This window comes from Cetorhinus maximus, chromosome 15, assembly GCF_964194155.1.
Source record: "Cetorhinus maximus chromosome 15, sCetMax3.hap1.1, whole genome shotgun sequence".
Lineage (NCBI taxonomy): Eukaryota > Metazoa > Chordata > Chondrichthyes > Lamniformes > Cetorhinidae > Cetorhinus > Cetorhinus maximus.
Genome location: NC_135893.1, coordinates 61,253,267 through 61,272,578, shown reverse-complemented (window position 1 = coordinate 61,272,578; position 19,312 = coordinate 61,253,267). Strand labels below are relative to the sequence as shown.

The window sequence follows — 19,312 nt, the reverse complement described above, 5'->3', positions numbered from 1 at the left end:
GATTATCCTGAAATCTAACATTGACTTTACATTCTGCATCAGCAAGGCGCAAGGTGTCAAGTCTCAACTGTAGGCATGTAATGAAAGGATCGGTCACTGCACTATGCAGTCCGTTCAGTCCCATTTAAGCCAGTGGAAAGCGCAATGGTGAATATTCATATGGAAGAGATACAACACAGGTAGGCAGCAGGCAGAGTTAAAGAAGAAAAAGACAAAAAAGTGTTATGGATGCAGTTGGCTGCCTTCTTTTGGAAAGAAAGAGAAATTAAGGTTTTGCTGCAGAATCCTACCGAATGTTTAGTCCCGAAGTTTGCTCCACATTCTCCCAACTTTGTAACTTTGCCAGCAATTTCTAAAATAAGAGAAATAATAGTAACATAATCTGAAAATCATTCCTTATTTTAAAGTCTTCACATTAAAAGTTAACAAGTGTAACTGAATTATAGAACTTTAAAGAGAGGCCCTTTAACCCATTGCAGGTGAACCAAATCAAACAGCTATCCAACTAGGCCCAGTTGCCTTCCCGTTATAACTTTTTCAAATACTTATCAATTTCCTTTTCAAAACCTGCGAGGGAATCTGTTCCATTATTGTTTCTGGTTAGCCATTTTATGTATTAATAAGTTCTTCTATCCTCTTTGTTCTTTTAGTGAACATATTAAAATGTATGCCTTCTTACTACCCATTCGCTGACCAATGGACCAATTTACTGCATCAAAGTGCTTCAGAATTTTGAACACCTCTGTCAGTTCTTCATTTAACCTTCTCTGTTCTGATGAAAAGAACCCCACTAATATTTCCCCATAACTTAAAACCTCTCATTCCTTGCATCAGCAAATCCCTTCCATACTCTCAACGTAGCCATGAAACCCTCCCCATAGTAACTGTCAGCAATGTTCTGGGGGTTAGGGAGCCCAATGTAAACTCACTACAGAATTGCACTGTAATAGAAAGAGAGACTGACTATCTGTACTTTTATACTGGACCCCCAGTGATGGCATATACTCAAATCCACCAACAGTATAGGTAAATAGTCTTATGGTCTCAGAGCCTCTAACCTTATGAGAATGAGAAGGAGCAACCAATTCAGTCCAGTTCACCTGACCATGTCATGACAATTTTAGTATCTGGGAAGTTGGGGGGAGGGAAGAAAAAAAACTTAAGTTTAATGAAACAAACATGAACCTCTTTCTCCAGTTCCAGAGTAACCTTCTCTTCCTTTAATTTCTCAAGACGTTCAAGCTTTTTGCGAAGACTTTCCATTTCTTCCTTCAGCAGTGAATTGGTATCTTCCATCTCCCTGTTTGCAGAGGACAGGATTCGCTTAGGATATTATAGCAGCTTTCATTCTATGCTCCAACATTAAGAACTGATATTTTTTCAGATCGCAACTTCAAACCAGCATAAGTGCAGAAAGCTTTAGAATATGGCACATTTCACGCTTCAAGGCAAAACTGAGGACTGAATACAGTAGCACACTGTCCCTTCACCATTGAGTGTTTGAATTTCAGATTCATAGGATGAAGGTGGGTTGTTAGGGTTTAAAAATGGAATAAGTTTAGGGTATCTTCAATTCAAGTTCTGTTGGATCCAAACCTACACAAAAAATCTTATCTCACTTTGGCATTAAGTTGGCCACCTCACTCAAAAATGCGATGGTGGTTCAAGAAATGCATTTGACCACAATGGATGTAATTGTACCTCTACTCTTCAGTAGAAATTAAGACAATGCCAGGAATGGGACAGGGAGAATTGCTCTGAGCAATGAGCAACAATATCAGAAATGAAGTCAAGAGGGACCTCTTTAAAATATACCACACTTAGCAGCCAGAGCAGTTCTTCACCATTGTTGGTAAAATATAGAGGTTTTGCTCTGGATCTGACCTTGTGCTATACCCGAGCTGGAAGCACATAATGCCATAATTTCAGTACACAAAAAAAAGTTTTGTTCTCATAAATTCTGTTCTTTCCTTTCTGTGCAGATCTCCCAAGCCAAGAAGGTCTCTCCCAACAAACTGACAAGTTGTGCTGTGTACTTTAGATCAGATCCCCCTGAGAGCTAAGTGCCTACCCACTTCCCCTGACCAGAAAGATTGGGGCCTGGCTGTGTAAGTGATCATACGACTGCATAAACTGGAGTGCATTACAAAGCAGCAATGCACATAGATTCAAAGAATGTAAACCATGTTCCTGTACAAGTCTCTTATGATCAAATAGGCTGACCTAAACTGAAGGGATATCATGTTTTGATTTTGTTTCACAATGTTACAAGGAAATAACGTAGATATTGCTGATCAGTTTCACCAGAGGAAGTTAATCAAGTGGTCACTACTAGTTTTGGATATCAATCCTACTTGCAATAGGCATTTTTCTCCTTCAGCTGTCGGAGTTCTTTCTCCAGCTCAGGGATTCGAGCCAGATCTGACCGCATGTTCTTCACTATCACAGAGTCCTGCTCCTGCTGAGTTATTTTATTCTCTAATTCCTGGAGAATTAAGAAACAAAACATGAGTATTGGGATTCTTCAGTTTTATTTTTTCATTCCCACTTTTTTTTTCCCCTCTACTTTCCTGGTGGTGTTGCTGGAGTATCATTTTATGGATGCCAGCAGCCATATCATACTTGATCCAAGTGTTCATTTTTCATCATAATCACTCAACAAGTCACACACACACACACACACACACACAACACATAACAACAGTAGCCAGTGGATAACAATTGGAAGCACAAACTGTGAATGATTCCTTCCCCCTCACACAACCCAACTATAGCAGGCTAATTATGCCCCGTGAGTAAAGCCCAATGGGAACTGAAACTTGGAGCTTTTAGTCCACTGGGTTTAAGTACTGCACACATTCTATACCGCAAAATCCCACTTGAATCTCTCTGCCTACCCACAACTTCGAGCACTTACACCTTTAAACACCTCAGTTGGTAATGGCTGTTGCTTTCCAAAGAAGCACACAACATTCAACTTACTTTCCTGTGAACAGGCAGAATGAGCAAGGTATTGCTCACCTTCAATCTCTGCTCATTCTCAGCACTGACCACTTGAGCTGCTTCCAGCACCTGAACCTTTTGCACAGCCTCCTGCCACTTCCTGTTTAGGGAAAAAGAAAAAAAATTAAAACAAGTTGGGTCAGAGAAAGGAAGAGAAATATTAGAAGGAAAGTGCAGCTGCAATCTCCAAGAACTAAAGGATTTCAACATAAAAAGTATTTGTTTTATTTCCAGGAATTTTCTCATGGATCTATAAATCTCTACCACCCTGCTATGGAAGATTTCAGCATAGAATATTCAGCATAATTCAGCATAAGAAATTCTCTATGTCTCAGCCACACAGGTGAGGAAAAACCCAGTCCAATCTCCCTTCAAGTCCTCTTTGCTGACCTCAACTGGGGCAGTACTAACTTCCTACAATTGGTCGCAATATCCTTAGCTTAGGGAGGTAAAAATTTATCCTGGTTCCACTTCTAAATGCTATACCTTTATGGAGAATAATAGATTAGGCTTAGTTGCACATGTAGACAAATAGCCTTCTTGACATTTACCATCTTGGTTCACCAATGAATAACGGTCACTTGGATGATGCAGCAGAAGGCAACTACACCCATGAATCAGATCCCAGTGATAGAGTCCATGTCTTTAGCAAAGAACAGAACATTGTAGATTTCAAGCAAGGCGAGGATAATGGAGTCGGCTGCAATTCAAAACCGTTGTATAGCCTGATGATACTAAATGAAGATAATGACAGTACCTGGACTCATATAAGAAGATTGGTGACTTGGGCAAGAAATCGAAGGGCTGCCAGTTCCATTGAAGCTAGACTCCAATACAAATCAGCCCCATCAGAGGAGATGGGAAATAAAATGATCGGAAAAAGGTTTTTTTTTTAATTTTTAGAAAGGAACAATTAATAGTTTTCTTCCCGGGCTCAGAAACTTCCTTTACATCAAGAACTATTTTGAAAAGAAGAAACAGAGATGGGGGTTAAAACAACCAGTGCAGTTTGTGTTTGATGATGTATCTCCTGGTTTATTTTCAACTTACTTGTGTTGTACATCCACTTGCTCAAGTAACTCCTGACGCTCTGTGTTCAACGTTGTCAGCTGCATCTCTTGAGTCATCTGTTTCCGCTGCTGCTCTGACATTTTGGCCTTGAGGGCATCAACTGTCTGAATTATAATACAGAGAAAGCATCATGGTTAGAGAAAACATTAAAAGTAGCGTAATGTCCAAACTTCAATTTGCAAGATTATGTTAATTACATCTTGCATTTCTTTAACCATTGTCAATTTTGTACACTTTTAAAGGAGGCACAATTGATTTTAAACTTTTTAAATACTCAATGTGCATGCTCTCTATCATACAAACGAGAACACTTTTGTAGCTGTTGCTATTTCAAAACAAATACAAAGTAAACAGAGCACCTCCTGTTGTCAGCACATATGGAATAAAGGGTCAGCTTAATAGTGGTCAAGTATTTGCAGTGGATAACAAGACTTTTCCTCTAACGAAAACCCCATAACAGGAAACACAAGCAAACAATACCTCAGCATAATCCATAAATCATAATCCAATTAATGTAGTCTCAAATCTTATAAAAGAAAAAGACAGACTTTCCTTTAAAATGTACCTTTCGCAACCACTGGACATCTCGAAACTCTTAATAATAAATGAAATACTTCTAAAGTGTGGTCACTGTTATAATGTAGGAAATGCAGCCACCAATTTCTGCACTGCAATTTCCTATAAACAGCAATGTGATAATAATCAGATAATGTTTCTGTGATATTGACTGAGGGATAAATATTGACCAGCACACCTGGGATAACTGCACTATTTTTCTTTGAAAGAATGCCATAGGATTTTTACATTGACCTGAGGGGACAGACGGGGCCTCGGTTTAATGTTTTATCTGAAAGATGGCACCTCTGACAGTTAAGCATTCCCTCAGTACCTCACTAGCATGTCAGCCTAGATTGTTTTGCTCAAGTCACTAAACTGGGACCTGAGCCCACAATCTCCTGACACAGAGGCGTGATTGCTACCAACTCAACAACAGCTAACACCTCAGAATTCAACCAGGTACTAGATTTGATTTCTTGGTTTATCATCTTTTATTGGGGTGGATGGGAGCCAGCATGCAAAGCGAAAGAGGAAAACAAACAGGTCAGTGCTCCCACACCCAACTCCTATCCAGTCGCACACGTAGAAAATTCACATCAAATGAGACAGGAGTCAGGCTTGGCTGTAATGCCTCCCATGGTAACCCATCAAAACCAACAGCCTAAGCTGAAACATGAAGAATGGTCTTTGACCGCAAGATACCAGAGGACAGCTGCCCCTGACCTCCCCAAAATGAGTGACTGCCTTCAGCAAATGAGAAAGGCAGAGGAACAAAACCAGAAATGAAAGACACTATGAATGTGAAAAATGATCTGGTCCAGCATAGTCCAAAGAATAACCCTAATTTCAGACACAAGACCATATGCTCAATATTTTAATCCTACATTCACAAAGACTTGTATCTTAAAAAAAACACTAGCAGTAAAGGCGTCCAAGTATTTTTTTCTTCCCCACAGTATATTTATTATGGTGTTACCTCATCAAAGGTGAACACTTGTTTCATAATCCTTCTGTCTTTATTTTTTAAAATAATGTCCAAGTATTAGTGCAGTGCTTTTGGCAAAGCACAAATTAGTTCAATGAGTACCAACTAATTCAGTAAGCTTCTACACTTGATTAAAACACGCGTTTGTGGGGGCAGTGGGGAAGCATCTTTCAACATTACAAAATTATTTTAATGGCAAGTTAATAGTCAAGCACAGAATATCTGCAGATTAGACAATGCACCAATGCTGACATGAAAAATTAATCTTGTTGTGTAGGCAAGCGTATTCTTCTATAAGTAGTGTCAAAATCATTTGGAACTAAGAACGTTCTTAAATTGTGCTGCAGTAGGTTTCTACCATGAGAGGTCCTCGATACCCACATAAATATTACAGATCCCTCTTACGCACATAACAGTTGCTGTGGTGACAGCAGTCTCACTTCCTAGTCATAAGGTTGTGGCTTTAAGTCCCTCTCAAAGAGATATGAACACAAAATTTATGTCGACACTCCAGTACAGTCCAGGTGCTGTCAATTGGATGCATTATTAAGGCGAGGCCCCATCTGTCCTCTTCAGTGGGAATGAAAGTTCCCACTGCACTATTTTGAAGAAAACCAGGAGAATTCTCCTGGTGTCCTGGTCAATTTTTATCCTTCAACCAACATCAATGAAACAGGATTTTTTGACCATTATCACATCACTCTTTGTGGAAATTTGCTGTGTGTAAATTGGCTGCTGAGTTTCCTACATTCAAAAAGTGCTTTATTGGTGAAAAGCTTTATATAAATCCAATATTTTATTTCTTTAATTTGTTGCACAAATCCAACACACTTACACAGGCATTTGGTGCAGGTCTCAAACTGGTAGAATTTTCCACGCCCTTGACAATTTCCAACATGTCCATTTATTGGTGTATACTAACAGAGCTTGCAAATTGTCACACCATATCTCAAATTACTCATATACTGTTTCCCATGATGTTATTTTCTGAAAGAAATCCATCTAATTTGAATAAATACTAAGTGCTTCCACAGTCTCCAATGCAGAGCCTGCTCCATAGACTGACTTGCTTACTGAAAAATTGTTTCCTCAGATTAGTTTTGAATCTACACCCCCTCCCACCCCACCCCCCCCAACCATTCAAACGCAGGTTCTACTTGTCTGGATAAGGTGAAATAGCTTGTCATGGTTAATATGAATAGTCGCTTTAGAAACCTGAGAACAGCAATTATATCACTTCACAACCTTGTGCTTTGAAGTAAGAACATGGCCAATTGGCATAATCACTCCACTTAATCCAACCCCTCCAAAACCTTGATCACTCCAGTCGCCTGCTTCTGTACATATTCAATACCTTGTACATAAATCCAAATTGCTGTTGATGTAGGCAATGACAGCAAGACAAAAAGGAGCACAGCTTTGAATTAATGAAAGACAAATTTAAGACAGAATAATTTCTTCCCACATTGACCAACATGCAGAATAGATCTCTGCATAGATCAGAGATCACATTTCTTTGAGTCATTTAACAGCCTGTTTACAAATCAGTCAATGGCCTCCATACCTCTTTAATCTCCTCTAGTCTCACAACCTCACCGATATCTGCACTTAAGTCTTTTGAGCAATGAGTGAAAGACAAAAAGCTTCAGCAATCTCTCTTTTCAGTAATATTCAATAAAGGACGGTAGAAGACGAGGGGAAAAAATGGGGTGAATGAAACATGCTTTAAGATAATAAACTGTCATTTGTGATTTGGATTAGCAGTTTAAATGCTATGCAGCCCGAAAGATTTCACAATGTTATAATTGCTGCAGGGTCAGTTCCTTACTTGATTGGCTTCAGCAAGCTTTTCTTCATTCTCTCGAAGCTTCTTGCTCTGGAGCCCAAGGTCCTCTTTCAATGACTTATTCACATCAATTTGATCTTTCAGTTTTGCCAGAACCTCTGCCTCCTTCTCCTGCATTTGTTTCACTTGGGTTATCAGCTCCTGGTTCCGATCTGCCTCTCGCTACATTAGAGAGGAAAAAAACAGAAAGTCGCTACTTCAAAAAATCTAAATCAGAATATTCACAGAAAATATTAATGGCTACGATTTGAAATTGTAATACAAGAACAACTAGCCAAGCTTTGAAGGCCAGTTTGAGACAGAGGCATACTATTTTCCCCAGCTCAACTATTCCATAGCATATAAAAACAAAAACATGTCGATCACAGCCTGTAGTTGTCAGTGTTTGAAGATATGAAAACTTATTGCCTGGGAGAATAGTATGAAATAGTGGAAGGGATAGCAGTCTGGCAGGCTTTCAAGTGAAGGCTCTTTCTTTACTGTAGTGGTTATATTAGATTGGTGATCTAGAGGCCTACACTAATAATTAAGACGAAGTAAGTTCAAACCCACACTCTCCTAGCAATTAGTAATACTGTAAAGGTAGCAAAAAGCAGATGACAAGTCACATGGGAGGATCTGAAATGCAAACAGTGTTTTGATGTCAGAACAATTTGAAGATGATGCTTATATTTTGGAATTCCCGAAACCAATACAAATACCTCATAGTTCCAGGAACTAGTTTGTGCTGCCTTCTCCAGCTCAATCCTGGCCCGTTTATGGCTGACCTCCATCTTCTGTTTCTCCCGTTCCACCTCTAGAATGCGTGAATGGGAACGAACATACTCAGCCTGCTCTTCGGCCTGGAAAATATACAGCAAAAAAATGTTAACACATATCTTTTTAACTTTTTTGGAGAGTAGGGTGGGGGAGAGTTTGGAAAAATGAAAGAGTTGTATGCACCATATTAGAAGACATTAAGAACATAAGAAATAGGCACGGGATAGACCATATGGCCCTGCTCTACCAATAAGATCATGGCTGAATTTTGACAAACTCCATTCTGTCCTCATATCCCTTGATCCCCCAAATGTTTTTGGACCTTGGTGTGCATAAATTGGCTGTTGCACTTCCTATATTACACTTCAAAAGTACTTCATTGGCTGTAAAGCACTTTTGGATGTTCTACGGTCATAAAAAGTTCTATATAAATGCAGCTTTTCTTAGAGCAGCTTTATATATTCATGACAAACATTCAGATAAAATTCAGATTACTGTGTTGGATTGATTGCCTGGTCTATGTTGAGCCAAATGAACCATCCAGGAAGCTATAGAAACACGACAATTATCTTCCTTATGGCTGGACTAGGAAGCAGAACAGACAATACAAAGTTTGCCAGAGTTGCTGTGGTGATGCATGTGGACATTGGGAAAGAAGGTACTTGGCTCCACTGCTATGATTCAGGACTCAATTTATTCAAATGAGATGCCCTGCACCATATGTATATTATTCTGCTTTTGCTGACTTTAAAAAACAGTTGAGGTGATCTTCATGGCCATGGCACAGTTTACTGTGGATAAGTCGTCACTTATTTTAAACTCTGAAATATATTTTAACCATGTAAATATTGAAAATCTAAGATAGTAAATAAACCCATGCATAGTGCAAATAAACAACCTGCCTAAAGACAAATAAATATACATTATATCAAATACAAACAAACATATTGATATCCCAACATTGACATGTTTTTACATTGCTGTATACGAATAAATATAAAAATATTTTATGTAATGATTATACTGTTCTTCGTGTAACGCAAGTGGACCTGGACAGTAGATTTAAGACTAACCCACATTTTTTGGGAGTTTTTACACTGGGCAGAATTTTGCCCTCGGTTGGCGGGCGGGCCCCACCAGCTCAGCAGCGGACCCCGCCACCATTTTAAGTGGGCAGGCCAATTAAGGCCCGCCCAGCGGCCTGCCCGACAGGAAGCGCTATGCGCTTCCTGTGCTGGTGGGGGGGGGAGAGAGAGAGAAGGAGAAGAGGGGGAGAGAGAGAGAGAGAGGGATTCCCCATCTATCAAAGTGCGCTCTTTCGCGCATGGGCGTGAAACAGCACACTGCTCCCTGAGACTAAGTGCTGTCTCAGGGAGATCAGTGAAAGTGTTACAAAGTTAAAAAAATAGAAAAATAAAAAAAATTATTAACATGTCCCCCTCATGTGACAATGTCATACGAGATGGGGACATGTTAATAAATATCACATAAAATTTATTAAAGTTTTTAAAAACCAGACATGAAACCTCATCCCGCCTGTGGATGAGGTTTCATGTATTATCAGAAGCCCACCAGGGCTCCTGGCATGTCTGCCAGCATTAAGGTTGGACGGGCAGGGTCTTTAATTATCTTAATTACCCTGTCAATGGCCTCAATTGGCCATTGACAGGTTGGCGGGCGGACAGCTGATTTCGCTGTCCACCCACCTTCCTAAAGATTTAAATGGACCGGGATGACGTTGGGGGTTCCTCCTGTTGGCGAACGGGCCCCGCCTCCAAATCGCCAACGGAAAAATTCAGGCCATTATGTTCACTTTAGTAAGCTAACAAGGTGAAGACGCCATTTTGTTCTAACAGTAGATTAGAGAAGCCATTTTGTATTCTGTACTTGCCAATCAATCACATGTATTAATCAAGAATTACTGTATAATTAGTAACCAGGCAGAAATAGATGATTAAATAAGTGGTAAGCCTCAATATAATTGAAGAATAAGTAATTAATGAAGTAGTTGAGGCAGGATAATATTGTAATATTTGAAGTTCAAAATATTAATTTGTTGCTGTAAGCCTTGTCCGTGGGAACTGAGAGCATTCAGATACTGAAGGGAACATGGGCCTCATTCATCCTTGGCCAGCTGCAGCAGGTGCAGGAGAATGCATGAAGATTTATCCAAATTCAGATTAAAGAAAATCCTGAATGATCTCAACGTTCCACAGAGCAAAACAATGTATATAAATTGCCAAATCCAATAAAATTAACCCAGTAACAACAAATACCCAACTGGTTAATTACAATAGGCCTGATTAGAGATGATGTAATGCTAATTAAGGGGAGGCGGTGGCAAAGTGGTATTATCATGGGACTAGTAATCCAGAGACCCAGGGTAATGCTCTGGGCAACAAGGTCAGAATCCCACCACGGCAGATGGTGAAATTTAAAATCAAATGAAAAGGATTTTTAAAAATTTGATTGTTAAAAGTGGGATTTGGGAACAATTTTTTTTTGAACTATTCATTCATGGGATGTGAGCTTCGCTGGCTGGGCCAGCATTCATTGCCCATTCCTAGTTGCCCTTGAGGAGGTGGTGGTAAGCTGCCTTCTTGAACTACTGCAGTCCATGTGGTATAGGTACACCCACAGTACTGTTAGGAAGGAAGTTCCAGGATTTTGACCCAGTGACAGTGAAAGAACGGCGATATATTTCCAAGTCAGGATGATGAGTGACTTGGAGGGGAACTTCTAGGTGGTGGTGTTCCCATCTATCTGCTGCCCTTATCCTTCTAGGTGGTAGTCGTGGGTTTGGAAACTGCTATCAAACGAGCATTGGTGAATTCCTGCAGTGCATCTTACAGATGGTACACACTGCTGCTTCTGTACGTCAGTGGTGGAGGGAGTGGATGTTTGTGGATGTGGTGCCAATCAAGCACGCTGCTTTGTCCTGGACAGTGTCAAGCTTCTTAAGTGTTGTGAGAGCTGCACTCATCCAGCCAAGTGGAGAGTATTCCATCACGTTCCTGACTTGTGCCTTGTAGATGGTGGATGGGCTTTGGGGAGTCAGGAGCTGAGTTACTCGTTGCACAATTCATAGCTTCTGACTTGCTCTTGTGGCCACAGTATTTATGTGGCTAGTCCAGTTCAATTTTTGGTCAAAGGTAACCCCCAGGATGTTGATCGTGGAGGATTGAGCAATGGTAATGCCATTGAATGTCAACAGGCGATGGTTAGATCGTCTCTTGTTGGAGATGGTCATTGCCTGGCACTTGTGTGGCACAAATGTTACTTCCCATGTGGCTGTCCAAGCCTGAATATTGTCCAGGTCTTGCTGCATTTGGACATGGACTGCTTCAGTACCTGAGTCATCGCAAATGGTGCTGACCTTATGATGGAAGGAAGGTCATTGATGAAGCAGCTGAAAATGGTTTCGCCTAGGACATATCTGTTAAGTATATCTTTTTCTTTGAAATAAATTTTGAGCTTATTTGCTATTTCAGAGTCCTGCCTTGCCTTATGGTCAAGACTCAGTCAAACTAAAGCATTTTGGAGGATCAATTTGGAACCAAGTAATCAAGCATATGCAATCAAATAAAACCAAATCCAAATTTTAATTATATACTCCTTTAAAACCGACAGTAGGTATGGCCTGGAGGTTCCCCCAGGACTACATTAATATATTTGCAGTGGGATGAGGGTCTTGCAACTGGTTATATTTAATTGGAGAAAGATTGAAAAGCACTGGAGTAAATCTGCCTTCTAGTCTCACAATTGTAGACTGCAGATTGTTAGTGTCCATGAAACCATGTACTACTGAATACGTCACAAGTACAAAAACCATTTGGACATTAATAAACCAGAATAATCACGATTAGTATTGTCACATACAGGGTGTACATATTGCGCATTCATCATTATCGCCACAACATAGTCGTCCCAATCTACCAATGCATTCTCACACACAACTACTACAGCCAGATTTACCACCTCTGCCTCCTTCTCCCATTAGCCACCATTCTCCTCTTCATCCCACAAAACATATTGACACACCAGCTGTGGGGACATTCTAGTTTTAGAACCATTTCACATGTCTGTAAAGCTTTCTGAAGCAGCTGATGTCAAAAATTGGCATTTCCTCCAACATAGAGATTTTAAGTGTCATCGCATCTGCTACTTTGTGATCACAAAGTAGAAGTAGCTGGAGAGCAACGAAGATCAATTCTCTCCCAAATTGTCATATTTTCCTCTGTGGGAGTCCATTGCCTCAGTTCAACAGTAATGGTAGCAAACAGCAAATGTTAGAAAACAATGTACTAGACAAAGTCAGCATGTCCCCTCTGCACACTTTTGACAAGGAAATCGCCCAAGTTAACCACAAGTTCTTTCTTTTTCCTTGTCCCCAAGTATTTACTACTTAAAGGGAAAAAAAATGTGCATGATAATTGGGAAAGGGCAGGGGAATGGGACTAAATGGGTAGCTTTTTTCAAAGATCTGGCACAAGTATCCTGGGCTGAATGGCCTCCTTCTGCACTGGATAAAGTATGATTTACCAAGAATCTGCAGAACCCTTTCTGTTCCCTGGACCATGATGTAATTCAGTATGCCATTAAACAATATTGTATGAACCAAATATTGCCATGAACAGAAATCAAGCCTCACAGATCACTGATTTTCATTGCCCCACCACTAGCAGCCATGGTTTCAGCTGCTGAAACCAGAATCCACCAGCCCCCTGCCTTCAAAACCACTCCTTCTCTCTCACCTTTTAAGGTGCTCTTTACCAAACTTTTGGTGACCTGTCCTAATATCTCCTCAGGTGCCTATGTCAAATTTTGTCTGATTTCACTCCTGTGAAGCACCTTGGGATGTTTTGCAACATTAAAGGCACTATATAAATGCAAGTTGTTGTTGTCCTCATTGACCCAACCAATTGGGAGTCACTTAATGATCAAAACCCAGGACTGGAATTACACTGCAGGTGGTGCTAACAATCACTTGCACAGATGAGCAACACACTTTCTCGACTTCATCTGCTTGGTTCTCAAATCGGGCAAGAAGGTTTGCAACAGAGGTTGCAGCATGCACCAACCTAATAAAGAAAATAAATTGAGGACCAGGATTCTAGCAGCCCTTAAAATAAATAGCATTGTCAACAGACTTGCATAAACGGAGGGGTGAGATACAGGAAAAAATAGAAACTTAGTGAAGAATGTCCTAGAAAAATAGTTGCCCACTACACATATTTTGTTTTTCTCTTACCCACTCCCCACCATTCACACACACCCCACCTGTTTTATCCTGGGTTCATTGAGGCTTGTCTATTCTCCGAAAGTAAGCTGTTCAAGACTGTAATTTGTTAAAACCATTATACTTTATTTACAGCTACTATATACATATTAGGACCTCTGCATGAGGTTGGAACTTCTGCTCCCCCCAGATCGCTGTTACTCAATCATGTGATTTTGCACCATCATTTCATCAGCATCATATGCTTCTGATGTTATCCCTTTACTCTCCAACACCCCACCTGTTTTCTCCCCTTCTCTCCTGAAAGCACAGTTGGAGTATGATTCTGCATCTTCTTTATTTAACCGATTTGGAGAACCCCCAAATGTCACCAGTCAAAGATTAGCTAACTCAACACCCACAGGAGATTGAATCAAGGACCCTCCTCACCTGCGGGGCTCCACTGTTCACTCAGCTTTAATCTACTGCTTCAGAGATACATGCTGAATAACCAGTATTCGAACCACTACCCAGTTTGAAATGTCTGGTTTGCTCTCAGAAGAAGAAACTTTTAAAAAGGGAAGAAAATGAAAACACAGCGCTTTCTACCAATGTCAGTACAGCAATGTCGCCTCGGTGTAACAATGTACTCTATCGGCATTGTAAAGCTGACAACGTACTAACCTGGATTCTCTGCTCATACTGCAACTGCAACATTCTTGAGGTAGAGCTTGGCTGACTTGTCCTGGGTATTGCAGCCGAGCTTTCTGACAAAAAGTTGTTGAAGGAACGCAAGGTAGAAAAGACAGTGGTATTCTCTCCTAGATCATCCATTCTGTCTTCTGACTTGCAACTGTCAAAAAATACAACAAAGCTCATTTTTAGGAAAAAGTCTGATTAAAAAATACATTTTTAAGGATATTTTCATCCCCTTAAGTCTCCCCACCCCAGTCAAAAGCACAAGAAGCTGATTTTCTCCCAGATATCTATCCAAACCAATTGCCAGGAGCTACATAAAAGCAGCTTTGGGGATTATTGATCCTCTGAATTTTCTCCACATGGATTGATATGGGAAGACAGCACTTGGAGATCAGAGAATCTGCCTTCTTCTCAGCAGTTTCAAACCTGCCACCCCCTGAAAATTTCAAAAACAAGATTACATTAAGTCATTCATCCTTCCGTGTGGCTGTTGTAATCACAACAGTTGATCATCACAAATAGTAATTTGCATTTATAAAATGCCTTTAATATAGTAAAACATTGTAGGCACTTATTATACAAACAATTTCTAGGTTTTCAAACTAGAAAGAAAAACTTGCATTTGTATAACATCTTTCACGACCTCAGGGTGTTCCAAAGTGCTTTACAGCCAATTAGCGCTTTCTGAAGTATAGTCACTTTGAAATGTTGATAACGCAGCAACCAATCCAGGCATAGCAAGATCCCACAAACAGTAATGTGATAATGACCAGGCAATCTGTTTTAATGATGTTGGTTGAGGAATAAATATTAGAAGGATACCAGGGAGAAATGTCCTCAAAATAGTGTCATGGTATCTTTTACATCCACTTGGGAGGGCAGATGGGGTCTGGGTTTAGCTTCCAACAGTGTAACACTCATCAATACTGCACTGCAAGTGTCATCCTGAATTATGGGCTCAATCGCCAGAGACAAGCAGTGATGTATGGACATCCATTAGAGTATTTCAACCTTAAACACAATTTTCAGACAACTTTATTTTTATCTATCCAGACATGCTGTTTATTCAATAACTTTTCTTTAAAAAGACAATAGTTTATTTCCATAGAGGTAGTAGCTCTTACCCCACATATTTACTCCCAGAGCAGGCAATTTAACTTATATGCCAAGCATTAAATATAAACTTTGAACTCCAACTAATGATTTCTGTTAAAATTAAAACAGCCTAACAGTGAATACTCTGATATACAAGCAAGGTACCATATCAGTGACAGAACCAAGGATTTCTCAACTTCCCCAAGAGGGCAGAAAGCTTAGAATAGCGTCCGCCTCAGCTGCGCTGATATGTCTTCTTAGGGGGAAAAACACTGACAGAAACCAGAGAACACACTATCAACACTTTTGGGCATTAAACAGTGGAAGGTGCAAGAAAAACAGAAAATGCTAGAAAAACTCAGGTCTAGCAGCATCTGTGGAGAGAGAAACAGAGTTAAGGTTTCGAGTCCATGTGATCTGAAGGAGGGTCATACCAACCCCAAACGTTAACTCTGTTTCTCTCTCCACAGATGCTTCTAGACCTGCTGAGTTTTTCCAGCATTTTCTGTTCATTGGATATAAAGCACTTTGAGACGTCCAATGGTCGTGAAAAGTTCTGTTTTTTTAACTGCCTGCTGAGTTACATTTTTACAGGCGTTGGTCATTTACGGCCATCTCTTCCAAGGGGGCAATCTTCACATCGTTCGCAGTCCATTCAACCAAAAAAAAAACCACTCAGTTGAAAATGCTACTGTCGCCACCCAATGTTTGAGCGCACTCACGCCCAGCAGGGGTTGCTGTACAAGGATCGGAAGCAGGCGCCAAGGCATAACCGAGAGAGGCAGTGAGGCAAACTGCAGCATCTTCTCACTACCCCAACTCTGATCACAAAACTCAGCACACCACAAAATCGAATCTGCGATTTTCATGGATTCTTACTGGGATAACTTCACAAACCACAAAAGGAAGCCCTTAGAACAACGTTTCGTCCTATACAGAAAACATTCAATTTTGAATGAACGATGTTATCAGATCAAATATTTTATTGAAACACTTCCCGGCAAAAAAATATCGTCCAATTGCTCAGTTGGAAAACAAATTGCCCCCAGGAAATCCCAACGTTCAATTCATGATGTTTTGAGCTGGCTGATTGGAGATATGGGTGGCTTCAACAATCAGCGAACAAGCAAAAGGCAGGAAACGTAAATCAGACAGGATTCCTCAATCCAGAGATCCTTCTGAACAACAGGATTGGGCTCTGCTATCACTGGGGGGGGCGGGAGGGAGAGATGCTGAGAGCCAAGCGGCTACAGCCACTCGCTGGAATGGAAAGGCTGGCCTGGAGCCGCTGAGGGAGCGCAGCCAAATTTACCTCAGACCCGCCACTGGCATCCGTCCAAAAAGATCCTTTCTGACCTCGTCCTGTGGCCGCAAGTACCGGCTGAGGCCACGGTCTGTATTATTTACCTGCCACCTATGCCCCTTCCCCGGCCACCTGCCGCTCTCCGCTTGGATCTCCCTCTTCACCGACTCACCCCTCCTCCCAAATCTCGCGAAATCTCCATGCGGAGCGCCAACCTCTTACCGCTCTCCTCCTATTAGAGGCGCACACTGAAAAATACCGTAATTATCCTAATAATTGTATTTTTGTTCCGCTTAATCCGCACACTCGATGTAAACGACGGAAAAAGGCTAATAAGCCCCCTTAATCTGCTGGCAGTGTTGATGCTCCACATGAAACTTCACCCAACCACATCAACCTATTTATTTCTTTAAACCTCCTGTGTTTATGCTAGACACTTCAATTCCTTGCAGTAACAAGTTCCACATTCTAACCAGTCACTGGGCATAGAATCATAGAATGCTTACAGCTCAGGAGGCCATTAGCCCATCCTGTCCATTCTCGGAAAGATCTACTCAGCTAGTCTATTCCTCTAACTTTTCCACATATCCCTGGAAAATTCTTCTCCTCAGATAATTATCCAATTTCCTTTTCAAAGCCAAGATTGAATCCGTCTCCTGCTCTCAGGAGGTGCATTCCACATCCTAACCACTCACTGCGTAAAAAGACTTTTGCTTGTGTCATCTTTGGTTCTTTTGCCAATTGCCTTAAATCAGTGTCCTCTAGTTCTCCATCCTTCCATCAATGGGAACAGTTTCTCCCAATTTACTCTGTCCAGACCCATCATGATTTTGAACACCACTATCAAATCTCCTCTCAACCTTCTCTTCACTAAGGAGAACAACCCCTGCTTCAACAATCTTTCCACATAACTGAAGTGTCTCATCCCCAGGACCGTTCTCATATAAGAACAGGATTTAGATCCTCAAGTTTGTTCTGCCATACAATTAGATTATGGCTGATCTGTATCTTAACTCCATCTAGTCACCTTGGTTACTAGGAGACCATAGGCGCATCCTGTCCATTCTCTGTAAGATCTATGCAGCTAGTCCACTCCTCTGCCTTTTCTCCATATCCCTGGAAAATTCTTCTCCTCAGATAATTATCCAATTCCCTTTTGAAAGCCAAGATTGAATCCACCTCTTAATATCCTTACCTAACAATCATTTAATAAATCACAGCTTTTAAATTTTCAGTTGGCCCCCACCATCATCAGCTTTTTGGTGGAAAGAGTTCCATATTTCTACTATGCAACGTGTGAAAAAGTGCTTCCTGACATCATCACTGAACAGCCGAGCTCTAATTTTAAGGTTATGCTCCCCTGTTCTGGACTCTCCACCAAGGAAATAGTTGTTCTCTATCTACCCTTTCAAACACTATAATTATCTTAAATACTCAATTACATTGCCCCTTAATCTTCTATACTCAAGGGAATACAAGCTACTCGAGTCAACCTGTCCTCATTACCGAAGCCTTTTAGCCTAAGAATCAATCTGGTGAAACTACACCATAGCCACTCCAAAGCAAAAAATGCTTGCTGAGATGCAGTGTCCAGAACCGAAGGCAGTACTCCAGATGTAGTCTAAGCAGAGCCTTATGCAAATGTAGCATAATTTTTTTTAAAATATTCTTTCATGGGATGTGGGCATCACTGGCTAGGCCAGCATTTGTTGTTTTTTTTTATCCATTCATGGGATGTAGGCATCACTGACCAGGCCAGTATTTATTGCCAATCCCTAATTGCCCTTGAGAAGGTGGTGGTGGGCTGCCTTCTTGAACCGCTGCAGTCCATGTGGTGTAGGCGCACCCACAGTGCTGTTAAGCAGGGAGTCCTAGGGTTTTGACCCGGCGACAGTGAAAAACAGCAATATATTTCCAAGTCAGGATAGTATGCCGCTTGGAGGGGAACTTCCAGGTGGTGGTTTTCCCATGTGTCTGATGCCCTTGTCCTTCTTGATGGTAGCAGTCATGGGTTTGGAAGGTGTTGCCTAAGGAGCCTTGGTGAGTTCCTGCAGTGCATCTTGTAGATGGTACACACTGCTGCTACTGTGCATCAGTGGTGCAGGGAGTGAATGTTTGTGGATCGGGTGCCAATCAAATGGGCTGCTTTGTCCTGGATGGTGTCAAGCTTCTTAAGTATTGTTGGAGCTGCACTCATCCAGGCAAGTGGGGAGTATTCCATCACATTCCTAACTTGTGACTTGTAGATGGTAGACAGGCTTTGGGGGGTCAGGAGGTGAGTTATTCGTCACAGGATTCCTAGCCTCTGACCTGCTCTTGTAGCCACAGTATTTATATGGTTAGTCCAGTTCAGTTTCTGGTCAATGGTAACCCCCAGGATATTGATATGGGGGGGGGGGATTCAGCAATGGTAGTGCCATTGAATGTCAAAGGGCGATGGTTAGATTCTCTCTTGTTGGAGATACACATTGCCTGGCACTTGTGTTGCGCAAATGTTACTTGCCACTGGTCAGCCCAAGCCTGGATATTGTCCAGGTCTTGCTGCATTTGGACATGGACTGTTTCAGTGTCTGAGGAGTCGTGAATGCTGCCAAACATTGTGCAATCATCAGCAACATCCCCACTTCTGACCTTATGATGGAAGGAAGGTCATTGATGAAGCAGCTGAAGATGGTTGAGCCTAGAACACTATCTGATTGCACTTTAGAAGGTGTTGGTGAGACATTTTCTTGAACCACTGCAGTCCATTGGTGAAGATACACCTTCAGTGATTTA

General features: G+C 41.1%; 1 protein-coding gene across 3 annotated transcripts in view; it reads right to left on the bottom strand.

Annotated features, from left to right (window-relative positions):
* Positions 1–18,906, bottom strand: part of mad1l1 (mitotic arrest deficient 1 like 1) — a 1,010,048-nt gene extending 991,142 nt beyond the window's left edge. For 2 of the 3 annotated variants that reach the window (XM_078558544.1, XM_078558546.1), the window contains exons 1-9: positions 16,547–18,906; positions 14,125–14,293; positions 8,165–8,305; positions 7,446–7,625; positions 4,054–4,178; positions 3,022–3,103; positions 2,355–2,485; positions 1,186–1,300; positions 291–352 (exon numbers count right to left, since the gene is read on the bottom strand). In XM_078558544.1, coding sequence (XP_078414670.1) covers positions 291–352; positions 1,186–1,300; positions 2,355–2,485; positions 3,022–3,103; positions 4,054–4,178; positions 7,446–7,625; positions 8,165–8,305; positions 14,125–14,293; positions 16,547–16,566 — 1,025 coding nt within the window. In that variant the 5' untranslated portion in view covers positions 16,567–18,906. The remainder of the gene's footprint in view (positions 1–290; positions 353–1,185; positions 1,301–2,354; positions 2,486–3,021; positions 3,104–4,053; positions 4,179–7,445; positions 7,626–8,164; positions 8,306–14,124; positions 14,294–16,546) is intronic. The other variant, XM_078558545.1, reaches the window with a different exon arrangement.
* Between the last annotated feature and the right edge of the window lie 406 nt (positions 18,907–19,312).